This window comes from Purpureocillium takamizusanense, chromosome 5 (genome assembly GCF_022605165.1).
Source record: "Purpureocillium takamizusanense chromosome 5, complete sequence".
NCBI classification, from domain to species: domain Eukaryota; kingdom Fungi; phylum Ascomycota; class Sordariomycetes; order Hypocreales; family Ophiocordycipitaceae; genus Purpureocillium; species Purpureocillium takamizusanense.
Window position 1 is genome coordinate 1,595,624 of NC_063072.1, and position 19,619 is coordinate 1,615,242.

Genomic DNA, 19,619 nt, shown 5'->3' on the forward strand with positions numbered 1-19,619 from the left:
ACACCATCTGCAACAGCAGCAGGGTCCCCACCACCTACCTACCCTCCTGCTGGATTGTACCTACGAAGTACAACAGCAACCGGTAGGTACAGTATATGTAGGCGGGGCGAACAGGGGCCCGTGCCCCGCCCGAGGTCCGGCCCGCCAGATCCGGATCGATCTCACCGGCAGGAAACTCGTCTCGAGCTCTCGCGACTTGTTTCCCCCCAACTGCACTCACTGGTCGTCAGAGATCTGTGCATGCTCGCAGACGCGACACACAAGCGATTGATTCTCCTCCATACCAGTTACTACGAACCCTCTCGCTCGACACGGATGGTATCCCGTTCGATACGCGCAGGCGCCTGTTATTACTAGACACTACGAAAGTTACAGCCCGATCTTGGACCTCGGAGCAACGGCTCTTCTGCGCCCTCCTCCCACGACCACCCAGCCGGCACGCTCGAGACGGACGGACTGACGGACGGTCTTTGCGCCTGTGCGCTCTTGGCGCATGCTGCTCGTCGCCGCCGGGGGCTTGAGAGGACTGCGCGCGTGCGCCACACCATCACCATCATCATCGCCGCCCGCGTATGATACTGGCACCGACATCCACGATGCATGACAACGCCGGCGACGCCAGGGACTACGCCGACGGCGGCGATGACTCGATGACGCCCGCGGGCGGTAACCTCGAGCAGACGGAAAAGACCATCGCCAAGATCCCCGACATCCTCCCCCGCGAGCGCGTCTTTCCCATCCAGATTGGCAGCGAGCTGTTTAAGCTCTCTGGAGCCTCTATATCTTCTGACGGCACGTCTCTCTCTCCCACGCGTCCCCTCGTCAGCATGTCCCTTTTTCGCGGTCCCTCATTTTTCTTCCTCTCTGCTCGTGTCCCCTCTTTCACACACACACACCAAATGCGTTGTGGAAGGACACATAAAGTGCTAACACGCTACCCCGACCGGACGCAGCCCCGTCGTACTTTTCGCAGTACTTTCTCTGTCAGATCAAGTCGGCCGAGGAGCGCGGCGAGGACGTGGGCGTCGCGATGCGCACCCTGTACATCGACCGCGACCCTGCCACCTTTGCCGACATTGCGCTGCACCTGCAGGGCTACCACGTCACGCCCCGGGACGGCACGCACTTTGTGCGCCTCTTTGCCGACGCGCAGTTCTACAGCCGTATGTGTATATTCACCGGGAAAAACCCCCTTGTGTGCTTGCTTTCCCACCCCACCCCGTTCTTTGCGACGACGACGACGACGACGACGACTGACGCCGCCGCCTGCCTGCCTGCCTGCCTGCTTGCTTGCTTGCTGTTTGTTGCACGTTTGGCTGACAACCGAAACTTGTATGCAAACAGTGCCTCGGCTCATATCCCAGCTTTACGACGAGAGCATCTTCACCTCCATCGGCCACCGCGAGTTCCAGATCCCGCGCGGGCTGCTGCTCGCCAGCCCCAACAGCCCCAACTACTTCTCCCTCGGCTTCGCCGCCTTCTTCTCCCACCCGGACAAGGTCTTCCCGGGGCTCGACCGCGAGGGGCTCATACGCCCGCCCGCCATCCTGCCGCCCTCGGTGCCCAACCGCTCCCCCGACATCTTCGCCGAGCTGCTGCTCCTGCTGCAGGGCTACCCGCTCGAGATTCGCGGCGACACGCACCGCCAGCAGCTCCTCCGCGACGCCCGCTACTTCCATTTCAAGGGCCTCGAGCAGCAGCTCATCCCCCACCACATCGGCTACAACCCGCTGCGCCGGCGTGACGAGATTGTCCTGCGCCTCGAGAACGTGCAGAAGAGCGGCATCGGCGTCGTCAGGGAGAGTAGAAGCAGCAGCAGCAGCAACAGCAGCAGCATCACGGATCCCAGCGACGGCAGTGGCGGTAGCGTTACCACCACCACCACCAGCAGCAGCAGCGACTCGGGCGGGCAGACGCCCGCCATCTGGGTCAACTACATGCGGCCCCTGGTCGACAGCACGCCCCGCGAGCTGGTCCTCGAGATTGGCGGCGACGACACCCGCCTACACGTGCCGGCGCCGGGCAGCAGCGGCGTTGGCGAGCCGTCACCGCGCGCCCAGTTCTTCCGCGACACGCGCGCGCGCGTCGCCAAGCTCTTCGAGGTGGTCGCCACCAAGCTCAACCTGCCGCCCACGACGCAGCCCCTTGGCCTGCTCATGGGCGCCGGCGGCGCCAGCTCCCAGCCCGCCACCCCGGGTAACACCCCGCTGAGCGAGGACCTGGTCCGCGTCGCGCTGGAGCCCGAGGCGGCCATCACCCTCGACGGCGAGGTCTACGACGCGTACCATCTGGCAAGTAGCAGCAGCGGCGGCGGCGGTGGTCAAGCCAGCAACGGCAGCGGCGGCGCCGAGGCCCACCCGCGCAAGCGCCGGCGCCGCACCGACGACGACGACGACGGCGGCGAAGACGGCAACAACGACGAGGCTGAGACGTGGACCGTCAGGACGGGCCAGTGGCGGCTGCGCGTCCAGCCGGCGGCGACGCAGGGTGGCGGCAACAATGGCGCCGGGGGGAGGCTCGAGTGCGTGCTCGTCGCCGTCAAGCTCGACGCCGTGAGCTCCGAGCGCGCGCGCAACGCCACGAGGGGCTTCCTCGGCAGTTGATGGATGACATCGCCTCACCTGTCCGTCCCCCATCACATCCCATCCCATCCCCCGCGCCTCCCCTCCTGGACGCTGGCACATACAGTTTTTGGATAGCATTTTGATTTAGAGCTTGGGCGGGGAGAACGGGTGTTTTACTCTGGAGTTTCGTTTGGAAGCGAGCGAGCGCACGGCGCTTGGCATCGTGGGCATGAATTTTGTACAGTATTATGTGCAATAGTAGATAGGCAGGTGGATGTGGATGACGTGTGTATGGCTTGCTATGCCTTTGGTAGAGGAGAAGGAAGAAAGAAGAAAACAAAACACAGAGACTCCATCCATGTCTGGCTCGGCCATGCGTGCTAGGTACCAGCTGGGATCAATAACCAGCCCTGCCTTCTGCCCGCTCCCCGTCGCTTCGCTGCGCCGTACATGCTCCCGGGCCGTGAGACGAAACAAAAAAGGACAGAAGAACCCCATGAAGAGAGAAATCAAAGAGACAACCAAGACCCAACGCCCCCTTCGCCAAGCGCTTCAATGAAAAATGGCGCACGCCCCAAGACGAACCCCCAACGTGCAGAAAGTGGTGTATGTGTGTGTGGTTCCGCAAAACTGTCTCCCCTTTTGCACCTCTCCTCGACCGAATGCCAAACAGAGGAGCACCCGCGCTGCTACCCTTTCAGGATCGCACGCGGCCGGCGGTCTTACCGGTCGGCGCGCTGACGTCCCTCCTGTCCGTCCCCTTGGATGCCTTGCGCGGGCCCGTCGCCGCGGCCTGGGCGGCGCTCCTCACGCGGCCCCTGCGCTCGCGGATCTTCGCGAGCGCCTCCTCCCTCGTCATGGTGGGCGTGAGCGCCGGGTTCGTGTGGTCGAAGCTGGCGTTGCTGACGCCCGACGGGGTGCGCAGCCTCTCCGAGAAGGACGACGTGGAGCTGGCGTTGTCGTCGCGGACGGGCACCTGCGTCGTCGTCACGGTGTATATGGTCGCCGACGTGTGCGGCCTAGGCTCTGGGGATTCCCTTTGTGAGATGTGGTGGTCTAGCGGTGCTGTCGCGGCGGGCTCGTCCTCCTCCTCCTCGACGACGGGCACGTTGCGGATGCTGGGGAGCGAGTCGCTGTGGCTGACGTCGCCGCCGCTATGCGGGGCGTTGAGAAGCGACTGGAGTGACGTCCGGTCGTGCGACAAGAGGGCAAAGGTTGGAGGGTCGACAGAGGGAGTTCTTGCGTACATGCGGGGGTTGGTCTCGACGTCCATCGGGTCGAGAGTTTGGGCGTCGAGCTCTCGTGGCGCGGGCTCCTCCTCCCGGGCCACACTCTCCGCCTCCATGGCCTCGGCCACTTGCTCCGAGACGGTGCGGAAGATGCCTTCTCGAGGGCAAAAAATGGTGCTCCGCCGCGGCTCCTTCTTGGACTTGACAGGGCGTGGCTCGGGCTCAGGCTCCTCGATGCGTGGAGGCGGGCTCGGCACGGCCTGCGGCGAGGGACGGCTACAATCCTCGGGGGCGTGCTCGTGAGGCTCTGGGCTCTCAACGGACTCTCGGCGCCGCTTCTGTGGCGGGCTCGAGCTCGAGGGCCTCTTCTTGGCCTTGGAGCACGGGCAGCAATGCATCTGACATTCTGCTTGCAGGAAATCCACCATCTCCTGGGCGCGATCCGCTCGCTGCCGCTCCCACAGCACTTGCGTCGTCAGCTCCTCGATTTCCATCTCGCTGGCGGCCGACGACACAATGTCCATGGTGGACAGCGACACGCGCGGCTCCTTGCCGGCCGTGTACTTGATCGTCGTCTTCTTCGGCGAGGCGAACTCGTCGGTCGGGTCCTCGGTCTTGGGAAGAGGGAGCCGGCCCTCGGCGGCGATGCGCGCCACTTCCTCGTTCTTCGCAGCCGTCTTGAATGCGTCGCGTTCCTGCTCGACCAGCTTGATGCGTTCGAGGGCCTGCTCCAGCTGCTCCTGCACGCCGACGATTTGGTAGCGGGCGGTGAACGCCTCTTGTTCCCGGGTGCGGCTGCGCTCCTTTTCTCGCTCCAGATTCTCCTCTAGTATCTTGACGGCGCTCCTCGCCGACTTGAGGTCTTCTTGTATCTTTACAACGTTGGACTGAGTCTTGAAGTTTTCCTTTCTCGCGCGGCGAATTTCCTTTTCCCATAGGGCCTGGGTGTGTGCATGCGTCTCCTTGGCGCGTCCGTAGTTCTCCTGGTAGCGGTGTCAGCGTCCTTTCCCCCGCGTTCCCGGCATGCGCGCGACATGTGCGCGGAGTCCGCTGTGACCTACCATGACCGTTTCGAGCCGTTCGCCCACTCGCCTCTCGCGCTCCTTGCCCTCCTGAAGCGCCTTTTGCAGCAGCCTCATCTCTTCCTTGAGGCGCCGAATCTCCGCCTCGGCCTCCTCGCGTCCGACCATGGCCCGCTTGAGCGCCGCGTCGGCGGTCCGGCGCTCGAGCTGCTTCGACTGCATGGCCACGCTGAGATTGTTGAACTGGCTAATCTTGTCGTGCACAGAGCTGTCACGCCCCTCGTTGCGCAGCGCCGACATGACGGACTCTCGTCGCTGGTTGACGCGGTCGGGCGTAGCCGCCTGCAACGGCCCTCCCCCGGCCGGGCTCCCCGGCAGGCTTGAGCTCACGTCCATTTGGCAAATCGGTGGTGTCCTTGGGCCGATATCGATGATGTTGCGCTCCGTCGCGCCTCCCGCCTCCGTCGTCTAGCCGTTTTGTGTGTGTGTGCGAGGTGTCTTGTTCGGGAGCTCGTGTGGTGATGTTGGTCGGAATTGCGAGGTATAGTGTCAATTCGGGCCTGAACCCTGTGCTGTTTACGGGCGGAGGCGCCAAGGTGGGATAGTCAACGGACGCAGTTGCCGTGGTGACGCGACGTCATGTGACGGGGTCCGGCCGGGCTGGCGCTGATTGGAGACGGCTGTGGCGGGTGCACACACCCCAGGGTGGCACGGCACTGTCAATTGCTCGCCCACGATTCGCTGGAAGCAACGATTGCTGGCGAGTTGTGGGGCAGATGGGGTGCAAAGCGATGACAGCACAAGACGGAGCTTTGGTCCCTTGTGAGACTCGAACACCCGCAATCCCATCCTGCCACGATTGACTTGCTCTGCAACGGTTTCATGAGCATCCGCTGAGGGGGCTATTTGGCACATCATGGCCGACTCAGAGCTACGGCAACGGAAGCCGCAAGGCGATGACGACAAACCCAAGAAGAAGAAATCCAGCAAGTCGAAGCGAAAGACCGACGATGGCGACGACTACACCCCTTGGCTCGACATCCTCCGCGTCCTGAGCTTCCTCTTTGTGGCCTCGTGCGGTCTCAGCTATGCCATCAGCGGCGGGGAGAGCTGGTTTTGGGGCATGCAGAACAAGCCTAGCTACCTCAGCGCGAGGTGGTGGAAGGCCCAATTGGTACGGACTCTGGGTGAATGCGTTGTGCTGCTTGGATACCCCCGATGGCGGCGTGTCTTGGTAGCTAGCTGACAGCCTTTTTTTTTCCTATTCTACAGAGCGGCCCCGTCCACCTGACGCCCGAGCAGCTGGCCCAGTACGACGGCAGCGACTCCGAGAAGCCGCTGTACCTGGCCATCAACGGCACCATCTACGACGTGTCCAACGGGTGGCGCATGTACGGGCCCGGCGGCTCCTACAGCGTCTTCGCGGGCTGCGACGCGGCGCGCGCGTACGTGACGGGCTGCTTCGCCGAGGACCGCACGCCCGACCTGCGCGGCGTTGAGGACATGTTCCTGCCGCTCGACGACGCGGAGACGGACGCGCACTGGACGGCGGCCGAGCTCGAGGAGCTGCGGGCGCGGGAGCTCGAGGCGGCGCGGGAGAGGGTGCAGAGCGCGCTCAAGCACTGGGTCGACTTCTTCGCCAACAGCAAGAAGTACCACAGGGTCGGGTACGTCAAGAGGGACAAGGACTGGCTGGACAAGACGCCCAAGAGGGAGCTCTGCGCGGGGGCCCAGCGCGGGAGGAGGAAGAGAATCATCACCACCTAGGCCGGCCGGCGAGGGGGGGTGGTTCTCTTGCGTGTACAAGTAGCAGATGGGAGACTTGTTGGTCTAGAGGCATAGATGGTCCATTCTTAATTGTAAATTGACAAGGCCATTGCTGACTTGATTTTCTTAGTCGCAGATGTGGCTAGGTGAAAGCAAGAGGGTTACCCAGGTTGACTGAAGGTATCCCATTCGCAACTGGACGTGGACTAGGCCTGTTTACACTGCAACGCCCCTCATCCGGTCTCCTTTGTCCCAATGAGTTTCCATGATACCGCCCCTGGGCAGCGTGAACCTTGAAATGTACTTTGAAAGATATTATGCAACACTGCCGCTCTCCCCCCCCCCCCCCCTCCCCCCCCTTCCTGCAGCCCACCACAACACCCACACACACAAACCCATGCCCCAATTTGCACAAAGAATTCTACAGAAGCATAAAGGCAGCGCCGATGAGCAGCAGAGCCGTCGAGGGATGGAAGCTGGGGAGAGCGGCAGCGCTGATGGGCGCCGACGTCACCGGGCTCTGGGTCCCGCTGGGCGAGCCGCCGACGCCGCCAGGGCTGGTTCTGCTGCCGCCACCGTTGTTGCCGTTGCCACCACCGTTGCCGCCGCCGTTGCCGCCGCTGCCGCCGCCGGGAATCTCAATGTTGCCCTTCTCGGCGGTGGTGGCAATCTTCTTGTAGTTGTCGAGGGAGCGGGAGGCGTTGGCCTGGATGTTCTCGTTGATGACCATGACCATGCCCTCCTGGCAGTGCAGGCCCTGGCTGCAGAAGAGCCAGATGGGCTTGGTGTCGTTGACCATCATGGTGAAGACGGGGATCTGGCCCTTGGCGGCGCTGGCGGCGGCGGGCATAAAGGACGACCAGACGCCGACGGCGCTCGAGTTGCTCGTCGATAGGGGCACGCAGGGGCGGTCAAAGTTGGACTGCGTTACGGTGTGGTTGCCGGCGTGGAACTGGAACTGCACCATGTCGCCCGCCTTGGCGGTGAGCTTCTCCGGGTAGAACTTGATGCCCGTCTGGTTGTTCATGGGGTTCTTGCCCACGGCGACGACGTGGACATTGACGGCTGTTTGTTTTTGAGATGCATGTCAGCCGACATGTTCGGGGGCTTGTCCAATGGTATTGAATTCGGGGGAAAGGGTGATGGGCTTGCTTACCTTGGGCAACGCTCAACAGAGCGGCCACAACGAGAGACGTGAAATGCATCGTTAAAGAAGGGAAGCTCGACGAGACGAGCTACACCGGAGAGAGAGAGAGGGGGAGAGGGAGAGAGATAAAGTGTGTATATGTGTCCGTGCGTAAAGTATCGTCAAGAGTGAGTGAACGTCCTCTTTCCAGAAGAGTTTGTATCCGTACACGCCCACCGTCTTTGCGTCGTGAAAACGGGCAAAAGGACTAGCCTTTCGGGGGGGTATAAGCGACGAACGGGACACACGCCGACCAGACGAGACGAATGGAAAGCGGAGAAGCAACAATAACGACACGACAACAACAAGAGTTGAGAGAATTAGAGAGGGAAAACACAGAATAGAAAACAGATGAGAGAGTTTTGAAAAGGAGAAATGAAAAACAGGGGGGAAATTGAAAGACGAGACGCAAGAGAAAAAGCTGGAGCCCTTTTGCCAGAGGAAACACCCAGTTCTTTAAGGCATTGACACGGGATCGTCCTAATCCGTGGATCGCGGAGGCCCGGCTCAAGTGCTTAGACTGTGTCAAAAGAGGCCCATCCCCTTCTCCCAGGGCAAGGAAAAAAAGGCCACTTGGAGAGTGACGACTAGTTAGGGGTCGTTGCTGTTTCGGGATTTTGGCTGTCAAAACGGAGGGGCATAGGGAGAGGGAGGGAGGCCTGGGACGGAACGGATGGGAGGAGGATTCGTCGTGCCTCGTTGCCGCCGGATGGGAGTCTCAACGGAGCGGCGGCGGCAACTGGTGGTGGGAAGTGGGTTTTGAAACGCGGCGTGGCTCATGGTGAAGAACGGAGTCGTTGTCGAGGCGCGGATGGGCGGGGGACGGACGGACGGGCCACGCATCCATCATACACGCGTTGTAGCTCGCTGCAGATGTCCGTGCCAGCCAGCCCGCGGGGGGTAGGAGACCGTGCTGTGCTGCTGCTGCTGCAGCTCTTGAAAGGCGACGACGTCTTCCTACAATTTTACAATTATTATCTTTGTAAGCGTCATGTTTGATTCAACTTGGATATGAGGGGTTGAGAAACTGCTTCGGGGGCCTATGAGGTAGGTAGGTAGATGGCGTAGCTCTGACCAGGATGCCACGGGCGGCGACCCAAGGACTCACCCGCTCACTCATCTGGCACTGCGAGGTATAACGATGGCCAACCTAATCCAACCCATCATCAGCATCATCACCGCCGTCAAGGGCAGACAGGCAGGCAGGCAGGGCGGGGGGGGAGCGGGTGGAGGCCGCCTCACTCGCCACCCCGCCACCCGGCCCGGCAGCCCCTCGTCGAAGCCCTCAAGATCAAGCACGGCACGGAGTCGCGCGGAGCCGTTCGTTCGTTCATCCTGTGTTGCGAACACGCACAGGGTGTCAAAGAAGGGACCGAAAAATAGAACAGGGCCAAGGAAGAAAAAGGGACCAAAGGGAACAATTCGTGGGAGGACGGGGGGGGGGGGGACCTGCCTCACGTCTGTCGCGGCTCCGACACAGGCGAGACGACCCCCCGGTTTCATGGGCCACGGAACCGGGCGACGGCCCCAAGTCCCGCGACGCAAGTCGCCTCAGCCACTTGCGCCCCTGGTTCTTGCCGGTGCCCAAAAACCCCCATGGTGCGCAGCAGCAGGATGGAAGCGACGCTCTTCCTGTTCTTTTCTTCTTTTCCTTTTCTTTTCTTAGTGTCCTGCGACGGCCGTATCAGTTGAGGTAGGCAGGCAGGCAGGTCTGGGGCCGCCTGCCAAATTCGGCAACACACGGAATACCCCGTCTCCGTTCTACGAGAGTGGGCCTGCCTGCTGTCTGGATTACGTGCACTGCCAATCGACCACCAAAGCACAGAAACGGCCGAGGAGAGAGAGAGACTCGAGCGTTTCATCAGACGCCGGCTGCCGATGCAGACTGTTCAGAATTTGAGGCACTGCACAGCCCATACGTGCATCCGCCGACAATCTTGAATATTCCACAGTCTGTGTGAGTGTGTGTGTCCCGCACACGAGCTGTCGTCGCGCACAACGTACCAGTCCAGTCGGTGCCGAAACATCTCGACCAGCAGCCCTACCCATACCGATACAGTGAAGCGCGTCAGCCGTGACGAATACTACAGTCATCTCATGTCAAGCCGCCATGTCAAGACGGCCCATCGATGTGACATGACTTTTTTCGCGAGACGGCCCGGTAGTAGGTAGTAATCGTTGGCAACATGCAACGCAGTCCGGGTTCCGAACCGCCGCGCCGCAAGTCCAGCCGTGCCGCATGCCCGCGACTTGCTGGTCCACGGGCTCGACTCAAACGTGCTGCATGGCCATGTCCTTGGCGACCTTGTGTGTGTAGCCAGGAATAGTTGGCCTTGTTCCGCGTCCTAGGCTGACCTCTTACTGCCCGAGACGAGCTTTCTACACAACGGACACGGGATTCGTGCCCGTAGGTTTGCCGCCGTCGACCCGTCGCCGCATGGCTGTTTGATCAGCCTTGCCGGATCCCGAGTAAATCACAAAACGGTCGGAGGAGGGGATCGCTTACCGACGAACACGCGTCTACGTGACGTATATCCTTCCGCCTCGTATTTGCTCCGTCGTCGTTCACACAAATCTTGGCTCTTTCTGGTGGCCCCCGTCATAGACCCAGCAGCTGCATGCCCGGTCATAGATCCAGCAGGAGCTGCGGCGCAATCTTTTCCAAATCGTCCACCTGTCGAGCCCAGGTCAGCCTTGGCCGTCTGCCGCTATCATCATCGCTGTGACGAGAGAGACACAAGTTGCGCCGCACTCACCTCGAGGAACCCGCTTCGCTTGTCCACCGCCGCCCGCGCAATCGCCTCCCGCACAAACACGTCCACGTACTTGCCCACCGCCGCGTTCGCGTCCCGCGATATCCTCGTCGCGTCCTTGGCGAAGAACTCGTGCAGCACCCGCGTCAGCAGCTCCCGTGGTATCGTCTTCTCCGCCTCTCCTTCCGCCTCTTCGTCCTGCGCCGCCGTGCCGCCACTATTGTTATTCTCCCGTCGTGTCGTTGTCTTCGTCGTCCGCCTTCGATTGCCAGCGTCTTCGTCGTCGTCGGCGGCGGCGGCTTGCTCGTCTGGGGAATCGAACGGGTCGCTCGACTCAGGCGAATCTAGTGCCGCTGCTGTCGTCGACGATCGCTTGTTTTTGCTACCCTTGGGGCGGCCGCGGGCCCCTCCCGAGGCTTGCTTTGGCGGCATAACGAATGGTGTCCGTACAGCGACCACGAATGCTGCGTTGAATTGGGGCTGATGAGTGCGGCTAGAATGTTGCTTCCCAAGTTTCCAAGTCGTTTGGACGTGTTGATCGCGTCGCGTTGTTCAGGCAGTGGGTCAGGCACTTAGTCATCCCTGCTACTTGGGAATAACACGCACCTTGACGGCGTGCTTTCGCGAGGCAAGGCAAGGTGACTCGCGAACCCTTCTCACGATTTTCACGGACGAAATTCTTGGGCATATGTGTTGAAGCGTCGCATCGCAGAATACCCGCTTCGTCACCTACACACACCAGAGGCATGAGCGTCCACGTCGTCACTTGCAGCTGGGCGTTAAGAGACCACAGATCTAAACATCAAGGGAACTTGCGTAGGTGTATAAATTACAGCGACCTAGAAAGCATGGCAGAGCCGAAACGAGAAATACGCCATGCCGATGCCAGTCTAACCCGCAAAGAGCATCTGTTGCACACAGAAACACGTGGGGATATCTTGCCCCAGCTTTCCCTCGTTGCCATCTTCCCAATCTCCGTTTTCGTCAACCGGGGGACATTGCGTCCCGCCCCCAGGTCGATCCGTCAAACTGCTCAACCCGCCCACGGCATGTAGTCTATACAGGACAGTAAGGAAAAACGTTTAACCAGAGCCGCCCTTGAAGGCCTTGCCGAAGAGGATCATCTGGAGCTGGTCGTAGATGGACAGGACACCAGCACCGGCAACACCACGGAGAATGTTGGCACCGGCACCGTTGAACAGGGACTTGACGCCGTTCTTGGCAATAATTTGGCGGGCAGCATCGAGAGAGTTCTTGTACTTGACGGCCTCGCCAGAGGTCATCATCATGCGACGGCGGATGGTGTCCAGAGGGTAGGCAGCGATACCGGCACCAGTGGTGACGCACCAGCCGAGAGCGAACGAGGCCAGGAAGTTGTTGGCAAGGGGACCGACCAGGAGAACAGGCTTGATGGAGTCGTACATGCCGAAGTACAGACCACGGTAGACGATGATACCAGCGACAGAGGGCATGAAACCACGGTAGAGACCGGCAATACCGTCAGAGGCGAGGGTCTTGCGGTAGACGTCGATGAGACCGTTGAACTGGCGCTCACCGCCACCCTTGGTAGACTTGGCGTCATTGGCAAGACGGGTACGGGCGTAGTCCAGGGAGTAGACGAAAAGCATGGACGTGGCACCGGCAGCCTATCGTATTCTTGTTAGCATACCATACCCGTGGTTGACCAAAGCCGATAATCATCAAGGGAGAAAACGTACACCACCGGAGGCCAGGTTGCCCAGCATCCACATGCCGTAGCCGTCACGCTCCTTCTTGAAGCCGAACATCTTCTTGAACTTGTCGCGGAAAGCGAAGTTCAGGGCCTGGGTGGGGAAGTAACGGATGACGTTGGCAGTGTTGCCACGCCACAGGGAGAGAGCGCCCTCGTCGGCCATGGTGCGCTTGAAGCAGTCACCAATGCCGTTGTAGCGGCGGTCAAGACGGCCAGCCTTGATCATCTCGTCCTGGTTCTGGACGAGAAGCTTGACACGCTCAATGGGAGCGGCGGCAGTCTTCGAGACGGCGGCGGAAACACCACCCACTATAGTTGTACACGTTAGTTCGACCACATCAAGGAGCAGCGACGGCGGCATCGACGACGGCCGTCGCGATTGCCGAAAGACGCGTATCAGCGAGGCGACATACTCAGGAAGTCCGCCACGAAGGGCTATGGAGACAAGCGAGTTAGCACATGATTCTTTCAGACCGGCAAACAATGACGCGAAAATTTTCCCTCCCCGGAATTGCCGCGGCTATCGCAAGAGGACACGAGGCGGCGACCACGACCAGGTCCATCGACTGTAGCGTTTTGCGAAGTCTCACAGCAACCAAGAGGCAGTGCGCGACAATGCAATTGGGCCGAAAGAGGCATCGGTGCCTCGACGCCAGTTCGAGTAACCACATCTCGGCGACGGAGCTTGCGCGGCATTTCACGGGGAAGGTCGCGGCAAGGGAGACGAGGCAGCGACGACTTACCGGCATGCCCAGGACCTTCTGCTGCTCGGAAGGAGACATGTTGACGGCTGTAGCTGGCGCTCTTCCGTAAACAATGACAAAGGATTGAGAGGAGATTTGAGGATGGAGGAGGGAAGAAGGGGAAGTACGGGGCAGTCGAGCGAAATAAATTCTGCACCGGCTGGCGGATGGACTTGGGGGGGAGAGGGAAAAAAATTGCGGCGGAGCCAGGAAAGGGACAGGTTTTGAGTGCGAATCTACCCGGGCCGCGCTAGGGCGCGCCGTGGTTGGCTGGGGGTCCCCAGGTACGTACCCCCCGAAGGGCTAGCGGCGCCCAGAGAGACTCCGTTGCCTCGCCGCCGCTGCGCAGCAGAAGCATGGGGGGACGGTTCCCTTCTCTTTTCCCACGGCAACGGAGGACTGGGACCCCCCCCCCCCCCCTGAAGGCCTAAGCGTGGGATGTGGGAGCCTCAGGCCCGAACCTGGAGAAGGGACCGAGTACGCCTGCGGCAGTACTTTACAGCGGACCACGAAGCCCCAGAGACACCTAGCTAGACACCCGCCCGGCGGACACTCAGCCAAGCAGATGAAGCGTCGCTGCCCGTGGTAGGTGGCACCTGGCTCCAAGCGCCCGGCGGTGGGTACCCCGTACACGGCTCCTCGCCGTAGTGTGGTGGTGCCTGCAGGTACCTGAGCCGGAACTCTGTCCCCGGTTCACCCCGAGATTTTTTTTCTGATGTCGCGCTGGCTCCGCTGGCGCTCGTGCTGGGATCTCCCGTCGCTGCCGCCATTCGCACACGCCCTTGCCAGCGATTCGGTTCGCCCATCCATTTCACCTTACTGGCCCCCCCTTTTGGCGGAGTGGGTGGCAGCAGCAACAGCAGTAGCACTCGGCCTCATGACCCTCCCTCCGGCCCGCAGCCTGCGTGCATCAGCATGGTGTGTCTGGTGTCATTCTTCACATTTTCGTCATGAACACGTCTGCGGATGTGCGACAAAGCGCAGTATCGTTCCAGCAGCCGCAGCACTACACCATGTACGATGCCGCACGTGCAGTACGTTTAATACTTACTCAGGGCATGGCATTTGCCCGGCCATCAGCTGCCTGTGGGTGCACGGCCGGCTCCACCAGGCCAAGGGAGGCCAGGGCACTGTGCCGAGCTAAAAACGACTTTTTTCGTCCTACGAGGCCTGCCTTGCCTGCCCTTTGCCTCAGGGGTCCCTTTGACCCGAGGATCGATCGTACGTAGCCACGCCAGACCGAGCCTCACCTTCAGCCTGCTCCCCATCGACGGCACTGTGGCGAAGTCGACCGACCCCTTATACCGGCGGATGTATTTGCTACGTAGTGATATCTGGAGAACGAGGCCTGATTGACTTTGCTGCTCGGAGGCTTCGAGACACTACGTCAATTACTACGTGCCGCATGGCCCGCACCGTACATACGCAACAACACATTAGCCCTGCAACCCATGAAGCGTGGATGTGGATATTATTCGGCTGCGTCAACTTGTCTCTGGTCCCGACCAAGGCTCGTGCCTCGGTGGCGCCGAGATAAGGGCATGTGGCGGAACTGAAGCCTCGTATCGTTGATTCATGAACGGCGGCGCATCCACACTACCTACCTAGCATCGAACTTCGCGTCCGATGCTGGCCGACTTTGTGCATGCCCGATAGGGCAGTGTCAATGCTTGTTCGATCGTATGCGCTCAGTGCAAAGTACTGTACGACACTTTGACCGCAGTCTTCATACATACATATCCTCCGACATACATATATAGCTCATCGTCCTTCACACAGTAACGCTACGAATACATACCCTCCAGATCACCGTGACTTGCAAACAGCTGGGCCAGACGCATCTTGGGTGATTGTCATCGCTGCTGTCGCAAAGTGTCCCTCCTGCACTGCATTCGACTATGCTCCATTGAGCACTCGAGTCTCACCACCGCCTGAGACGGCCGTTCCAAGAGCTCGACAGCAGGTGAACATAATGGCATACTTTCGTAGCATTGCATATGACTGAACGCTCCAGTCCTGTTCAGCTCGCTGCTCGCACCAATTGCATTGACGGCACGGGATGCTGTGCACAAGTCCGCATACGGCATGTACAGTACGTATGTTTATTGAGCAAAGCCCATGGCCTTCACGAAACTTGCCACAATAGAGATCCCGGTCGTGGCGCCAGCGCCCCATCTAATCTTGATATGGCCCTCACATCGTGAGACGTAGGTATACGCCAAGGGGCACGGGCTGGCAGGCATATCCGCGGGGCCTCCAACGCTTCGGTCAATTGCGCCAGGATCGAAGCGAATTGTCTACGTTCTCATCGCGTCGGGGCCTAGTGAACCATGCCCTGTTTACTCTGTACAAGCGTCCAGACGGACTGTGCAGTCACAGCGATGCCGGCCACAGGGTGTTTTGAAGATCTTTTGATTCCGTTGCCGAATGCTGAAGAACAACTCCAGTCCCTATGTATGCTACACCGAGCATGAAATATGTCCCACCCGGGCACTTTGTGCCGTGAACATCCTCCGATCCAATGGCCGATTGTTCGTCAAGGCCAGTCAGACGCCATATCTCCAGCTTCAACCTCCTCCACTCGAGCAACTTAGGAACCGCCAACGGCGCGGGCTGCAATGCGTGGTTAGTCACAGGGCTCTTCGTCGGCTTCATGTTCGGGGCGCTCGCGGTCATACTGTAGATCTTCATCTTGCTGTGCGTGACCACCGGCTTGATCATGCCCTTCTCCTCGAGGTCGGCGATGCACTGGCGGGCCAGGGAACCGTTGATCTTCATGCGGTCGACGAGAACGGCGACGGTGACGAGGCGGTAAGACTGGACATCCTTGTAGAGCTTCTCGGAGGTGGTCTTGTCGAGAAGGACGGCGTGCTGGGCCTTGTCCTTGACCTTGCCCTTGGACCACTTCTTCTTTTGCTTCTTAGCTCCAGCAGCGGGCGCCTGTTGAGGTCGAGCAGATTAGCATCTCTCGTCGCGGCCGGCGAAGGGCATCGTGGAGTGGCTGGTGCGCGCATACCATTTTGTCTGTTGATGTGCTTGACGTTGACGACGGGAGTGTGGAGGAACGGGATTTTTTGGCGGATGAGGCAAGCGACTACCACTTGAGAGGCGCGCCCCTCTGGCGGAGTTTCGGGCCCAGGGCAGGCTTGCCCTAACATTTTGAGTGCGCTGGGTACGTACCGAACTTTTGGCGGCATCTGATTCGTCTGACCCACACACCACCAAAATTTCAACCCTCGACGACTAGGCCCATCTTCAACCTCACGAAAATACTCCCATCTCGACCATCTGCAATACTAACCCGCAGTCCCTCCCTCCCGCCAGATCGAACGCACGACTGCAACAGCCAAAATGTCTGACGGCGGCGATATCGAGGTCGAGAACACCGTTCTCTCTGACGTCCTCCCCAAGGATGTCGTCAAGGAGGTCGGCAACATCAAGCTGTTCAACAAGTGGGACTACGATGTCGAGGTCCGCGACATCTCCCTGACGTACGTCGACGCTGGAAACCTGTTTGCGCGCGAGGGCTGCGACCGCCGCGCCCGGGACGATGGACTCTGTATGCTGACGGATTGAACGAAACAGTGACTACATCTCTCTGCGAAACCCTGTTTATGTCACCCACTCCGCTGGCCGATATGCCGTCAAGCGCTTCCGCAAGGCCAACTGCCCCATCATCGAGCGATTGACCAACTCGCTCATGATGCACGGCCGCAACAACGGCAAGAAGCTGATGGCTGTGCGCATCGTCGCCCACGCCTTCGAGATCGTACGTCCGGCCGAACACCGCCATGGCAAACGAGCCATGGCCACTTGGAGAGTTAAAAGATTTTTTCTAACAAGCGCGGCAGATCCACCTCATGACCGACCAGAACCCCATCCAGGTCGCCGTTGATGCCATCGTCAACTGCGGTCCCCGCGAAGACTCTACCCGAATCGGCTCCGCCGGTACCGTCCGCCGACAAGCCGTCGATGTGTCCCCCCTGCGCCGGGTCAACCAGGCTATCGCCCTGCTCACCACCGGTGCCCGCGAGGCCTCTTTCCGCAACGTCAAGTCGATTGCCGAGTGCCTTGCTGAGGAGCTGATCAACGCCGCCAAGGGCAGCAGCAACTCGTACGCCATCAAGAAGAAGGACGAGCTGGAGCGTGTGGCCAAGAGCAACCGATAAATGGGACGTGGACGGTGTCTGGCTGGAGGGTTTGCGGCTTTGGCGTGGTTCTGGCATCTTTCAGAATTGCATTTTTGCGTTCAGGTCTGGGAACGCGGCTATGGATTGTCACAAATGGCTCTAGAGACTCAATAAAAAGCTGGGCTCAACTGGGTCACAATGAATTTCACGTCACATGCTTCACCGTTCCAAAATGTGAGAATGAGAGGTTGAGTGTCAATTGTCGTCGCTCCTCGTTCATGTGGTTTGGACGGGTAATGGCAGCGGTGGCCTCGGCGAGCCAGGCTATCTATGCATATATGTCGTAACATCGTCAAGCAAAATGAAGCGCTCGTTTTGTCGTTTCTCAGATGCGGACCTCGTCAGGACTCACCTCGAGCCTCTGAAACATGCCAACGTGGGGAATCCCTTCTTCCCACCACTTCCCCATGCCCTCGTCGACGCGGAATCCCCATTTCTTCCAGGCGCCCACGACCCGCTCCTGAGCGTGTACGCAGACGAGGCCGCCCCATTTGGGGACGTCCGTCTCGTTGGCGGCGCCGACCTGCTCCAGGCCAAGCTCCGTGATGCTGGGGTCAAAGTACGATGGGTTCCTCTTGAGCCACGCCAGGGCGGTGTTGACGAGCAGGCCCGCGAGGTTGTTTCCGCGGAACTCGTGTAACACGGCGAGCCGCCCGAGCTTGACGTATGGCTCCTTGCCGTCGTGAAAGGATGTCGGCCTGTCGGCCGCGAAGCTCCAGCCGGGTGGCGCGCCAAGAGCGGCGGCAACGTCGCCTCCTCGGTCGTCCCGGTCTTCATCCCCCACCAGGACGCCATTCCAGTAGTCGCCGCCGGCCTTGGGATGGGGGTCGTGCGGAAAGGGGACGAGGCGGATAGTGCCAATAGGCGTCGTCCTCGTGGAGCTCTTGCGCGGCTGTAGGACGTTTCCCTCGTCGTCGCGCACCTCGCCCTCCTCCGTCTTGTTGATGCTGGCGTAGATGACCCAGTGGCAGGAGCGGGGGTCGTCGGCGTCGAACTCGTTCTCGAGCGGCACCTCTTGCTCGTCGACGTAGACGGTCTCGCGCACCTCCATGGCATCTAGGAACGGCTGGGGGATGGTGGCGGGCTGCTCGTCGTGCCGGATGCCGGGCAGGAACCCCTCGAACTTGCTAGGCTCGAGCAGGGTGATGAAGGGGGTGGCCATGGCGAAAGAAGGAAGGGGGGGGGGGAGGGGTGTTGTTACGTATTAGGTACGCGGCCAGATGCACGATACGGTGTAGGTATCAAGTACGAGCTAGCGCTTGATGGGCGGTGTTTCTGTTGACGTCTTGCACGCTTGGCTGGCTGGTTGAAAAAGCCGACGATGGTAAAGGGATAGACGTGAAGGAGTGGCTAGAAGAGTTGAGGTGCGCGCACACGTATGAGTGGATGTGGAGTGAATCGTGAGAAGGGGGCAAGCGAGACCCTGCCTGGGCTGACGCCAGCGTGCAGCCTCCAAGGCATCAATGAATCTCACTCGCCGACAGCATCGAGCGCGCTACGCTTATAGCCTGCCTTGCCAGCTTGCTGCTGCTGCTGCTGCTGCTGCTGTGGAGGAGGAGAGGAGGAGTGTGCACAACCCCAATGGGGGCCTTGGACACGGAACGCGGCGGTGACGACGTCCTCGCCCCTCTCTCCTGACCTCCGATCCGAGACGCAGGCCTGATGCGGAGAAAAGCACGCTCATCACTTCTGTGACCGGAGGGGAGGGGAAGGGGGGGGGCCCACCGACGCCCGTCGTCGACCAGCCGCTGCGGCCAGGCGGCGGCGGCGGGCGATCTGAGGACGGTGCAACGGCGGGCGGGCGGGCGGGGCCGGCGCTGAGCCGAAGTCGACGACGTCGCCGGCTTCCCTGATCCCGGACGCTCTGTGCTACAGGTAGCACCTACGACGACAATGTAACATGAAGTACATACATAGGTACCTTACCTACTACGGGCGGCTACACAAACAGCCAGCCAGCCAGCCCCCCCCTCTTTCCCCCTACGGTTATTCTTTTACGAAGCATAGCGATGCAGTCAACTCACGGCATACTACCGCGTGCGGGCGCGTCCCCCGGCATCACGGCATGAACGGGATGAAGGGTGTGGATGCCCGTCGCGCGCCTCTTTCCACCGTCATTTCACCGTCTGGTCATACCAGCAAAGCATTGTATTTCGTACATGTATGTACAGTGCTGTAGCGTAGCACAGTGCAAGCGGGCGCGGGCTGGGCGGGAAAAAGCAAAAACGGTGAATGGAAAAATGACTGCACACTTTTTGCAATTTGACGTCGAGCGCACGAGGTGGCGCGTGCTGTGCTGCTGGTGCCGGACTCGCTCTGCAGGCGACGTATTTAACCCAGACGTCCCGAGTCCTGTGCATGAAATGGGCCAAACGGTGGTGATTTGATCGTCGTGACTCGCGGGCAAGGGGCCACGATGGCCAGCAGCATGGA

The 19,619-nt window shown here is 60.4% G+C and overlaps 9 protein-coding genes across 10 annotated transcripts; 3 read left to right on the top strand and 6 right to left on the bottom strand.

The window, feature by feature from the left end:
• The first annotated feature begins 160 nt into the window (after positions 1-160).
• JDV02_006069 (uncharacterized protein) lies at positions 161-2,915 on the top strand. Of its 2 annotated transcripts, XM_047987423.1 has the most exons (3): positions 161-792; positions 954-1,163; positions 1,345-2,915. In XM_047987423.1, exons 1-3 carry the CDS (start codon positions 573-575, stop codon positions 2,601-2,603), a joined length of 1,689 nt encoding a protein of 562 aa, XP_047843408.1. In that variant the 5' UTR covers positions 161-572; the 3' UTR covers positions 2,604-2,915. The 2 variants fall into 2 exon arrangements, with proteins under 2 accessions (XP_047843408.1, XP_047843407.1); XM_047987422.1 differs by having other exon boundaries at positions 954-2,915.
• Positions 2,664-5,374, bottom strand: JDV02_006070 (uncharacterized protein). The gene is made up of 2 exons (XM_047987424.1): positions 4,855-5,374; positions 2,664-4,776 (listed from the first exon to the last, which is right to left on the bottom strand). The coding sequence occupies exons 1-2, from the start codon at positions 5,209-5,211 to the stop codon at positions 3,262-3,264; spliced, it is 1,872 nt and encodes a 623-aa protein (XP_047843409.1). The 5' UTR covers positions 5,212-5,374; the 3' UTR covers positions 2,664-3,261.
• A 277-nt stretch (positions 5,375-5,651) lies between these two features.
• On the top strand, positions 5,652-6,794 carry JDV02_006071 (uncharacterized protein). The gene is made up of 2 exons (XM_047987425.1): positions 5,652-5,989; positions 6,088-6,794. Exons 1-2 carry the CDS (start codon positions 5,732-5,734, stop codon positions 6,580-6,582), a joined length of 753 nt encoding a protein of 250 aa, XP_047843410.1. The 5' UTR covers positions 5,652-5,731; the 3' UTR covers positions 6,583-6,794.
• Positions 6,795-7,003: 209 nt separating this feature from the next.
• JDV02_006072 (uncharacterized protein) lies at positions 7,004-7,787 on the bottom strand (the record flags this gene model as incomplete). Its single annotated transcript, XM_047987426.1, has 2 exons — positions 7,004-7,647; positions 7,739-7,787. 2 exons carry the CDS (start codon positions 7,785-7,787, stop codon positions 7,004-7,006), a joined length of 693 nt encoding a protein of 230 aa, XP_047843411.1.
• Positions 7,788-10,394: 2,607 nt separating this feature from the next.
• Positions 10,395-10,953, bottom strand: JDV02_006073 (uncharacterized protein; the record flags this gene model as incomplete). The annotated part of the gene is made up of 2 exons (XM_047987427.1): positions 10,395-10,442; positions 10,525-10,953. The coding sequence occupies 2 exons, from the start codon at positions 10,951-10,953 to the stop codon at positions 10,395-10,397; spliced, it is 477 nt and encodes a 158-aa protein (XP_047843412.1).
• Positions 10,954-11,275: 322 nt separating this feature from the next.
• PET9_3 (ADP/ATP carrier protein) lies at positions 11,276-13,367 on the bottom strand. The gene is made up of 4 exons (XM_047987428.1): positions 12,997-13,367; positions 12,667-12,688; positions 12,240-12,562; positions 11,276-12,167 (listed from the first exon to the last, which is right to left on the bottom strand). Exons 1-4 carry the CDS (start codon positions 13,033-13,035, stop codon positions 11,604-11,606), a joined length of 948 nt encoding a protein of 315 aa, XP_047843413.1. The 5' UTR covers positions 13,036-13,367; the 3' UTR covers positions 11,276-11,603.
• A 1,656-nt stretch (positions 13,368-15,023) lies between these two features.
• On the bottom strand, positions 15,024-16,063 carry RPS25 (40S ribosomal protein S25). The gene is made up of 3 exons (XM_047987429.1): positions 16,013-16,063; positions 15,675-15,936; positions 15,024-15,609 (listed from the first exon to the last, which is right to left on the bottom strand). The coding sequence occupies exons 1-3, from the start codon at positions 16,013-16,015 to the stop codon at positions 15,587-15,589; spliced, it is 288 nt and encodes a 95-aa protein (XP_047843414.1). The 5' UTR covers positions 16,016-16,063; the 3' UTR covers positions 15,024-15,586.
• Positions 16,064-16,270: 207 nt separating this feature from the next.
• Positions 16,271-17,334, top strand: RPS5 (ribosomal protein S5). Its single transcript, XM_047987430.1, has 3 exons — positions 16,271-16,487; positions 16,582-16,765; positions 16,848-17,334. Exons 1-3 carry the CDS (start codon positions 16,348-16,350, stop codon positions 17,163-17,165), a joined length of 642 nt encoding a protein of 213 aa, XP_047843415.1. The 5' UTR covers positions 16,271-16,347; the 3' UTR covers positions 17,166-17,334.
• A 39-nt stretch (positions 17,335-17,373) lies between these two features.
• Positions 17,374-18,841, bottom strand: JDV02_006077 (uncharacterized protein). Its single transcript, XM_047987431.1, has one exon. It carries the CDS (start codon positions 18,346-18,348, stop codon positions 17,512-17,514), a length of 837 nt encoding a protein of 278 aa, XP_047843416.1. The 5' UTR covers positions 18,349-18,841; the 3' UTR covers positions 17,374-17,511.
• Between the last annotated feature and the right edge of the window lie 778 nt (positions 18,842-19,619).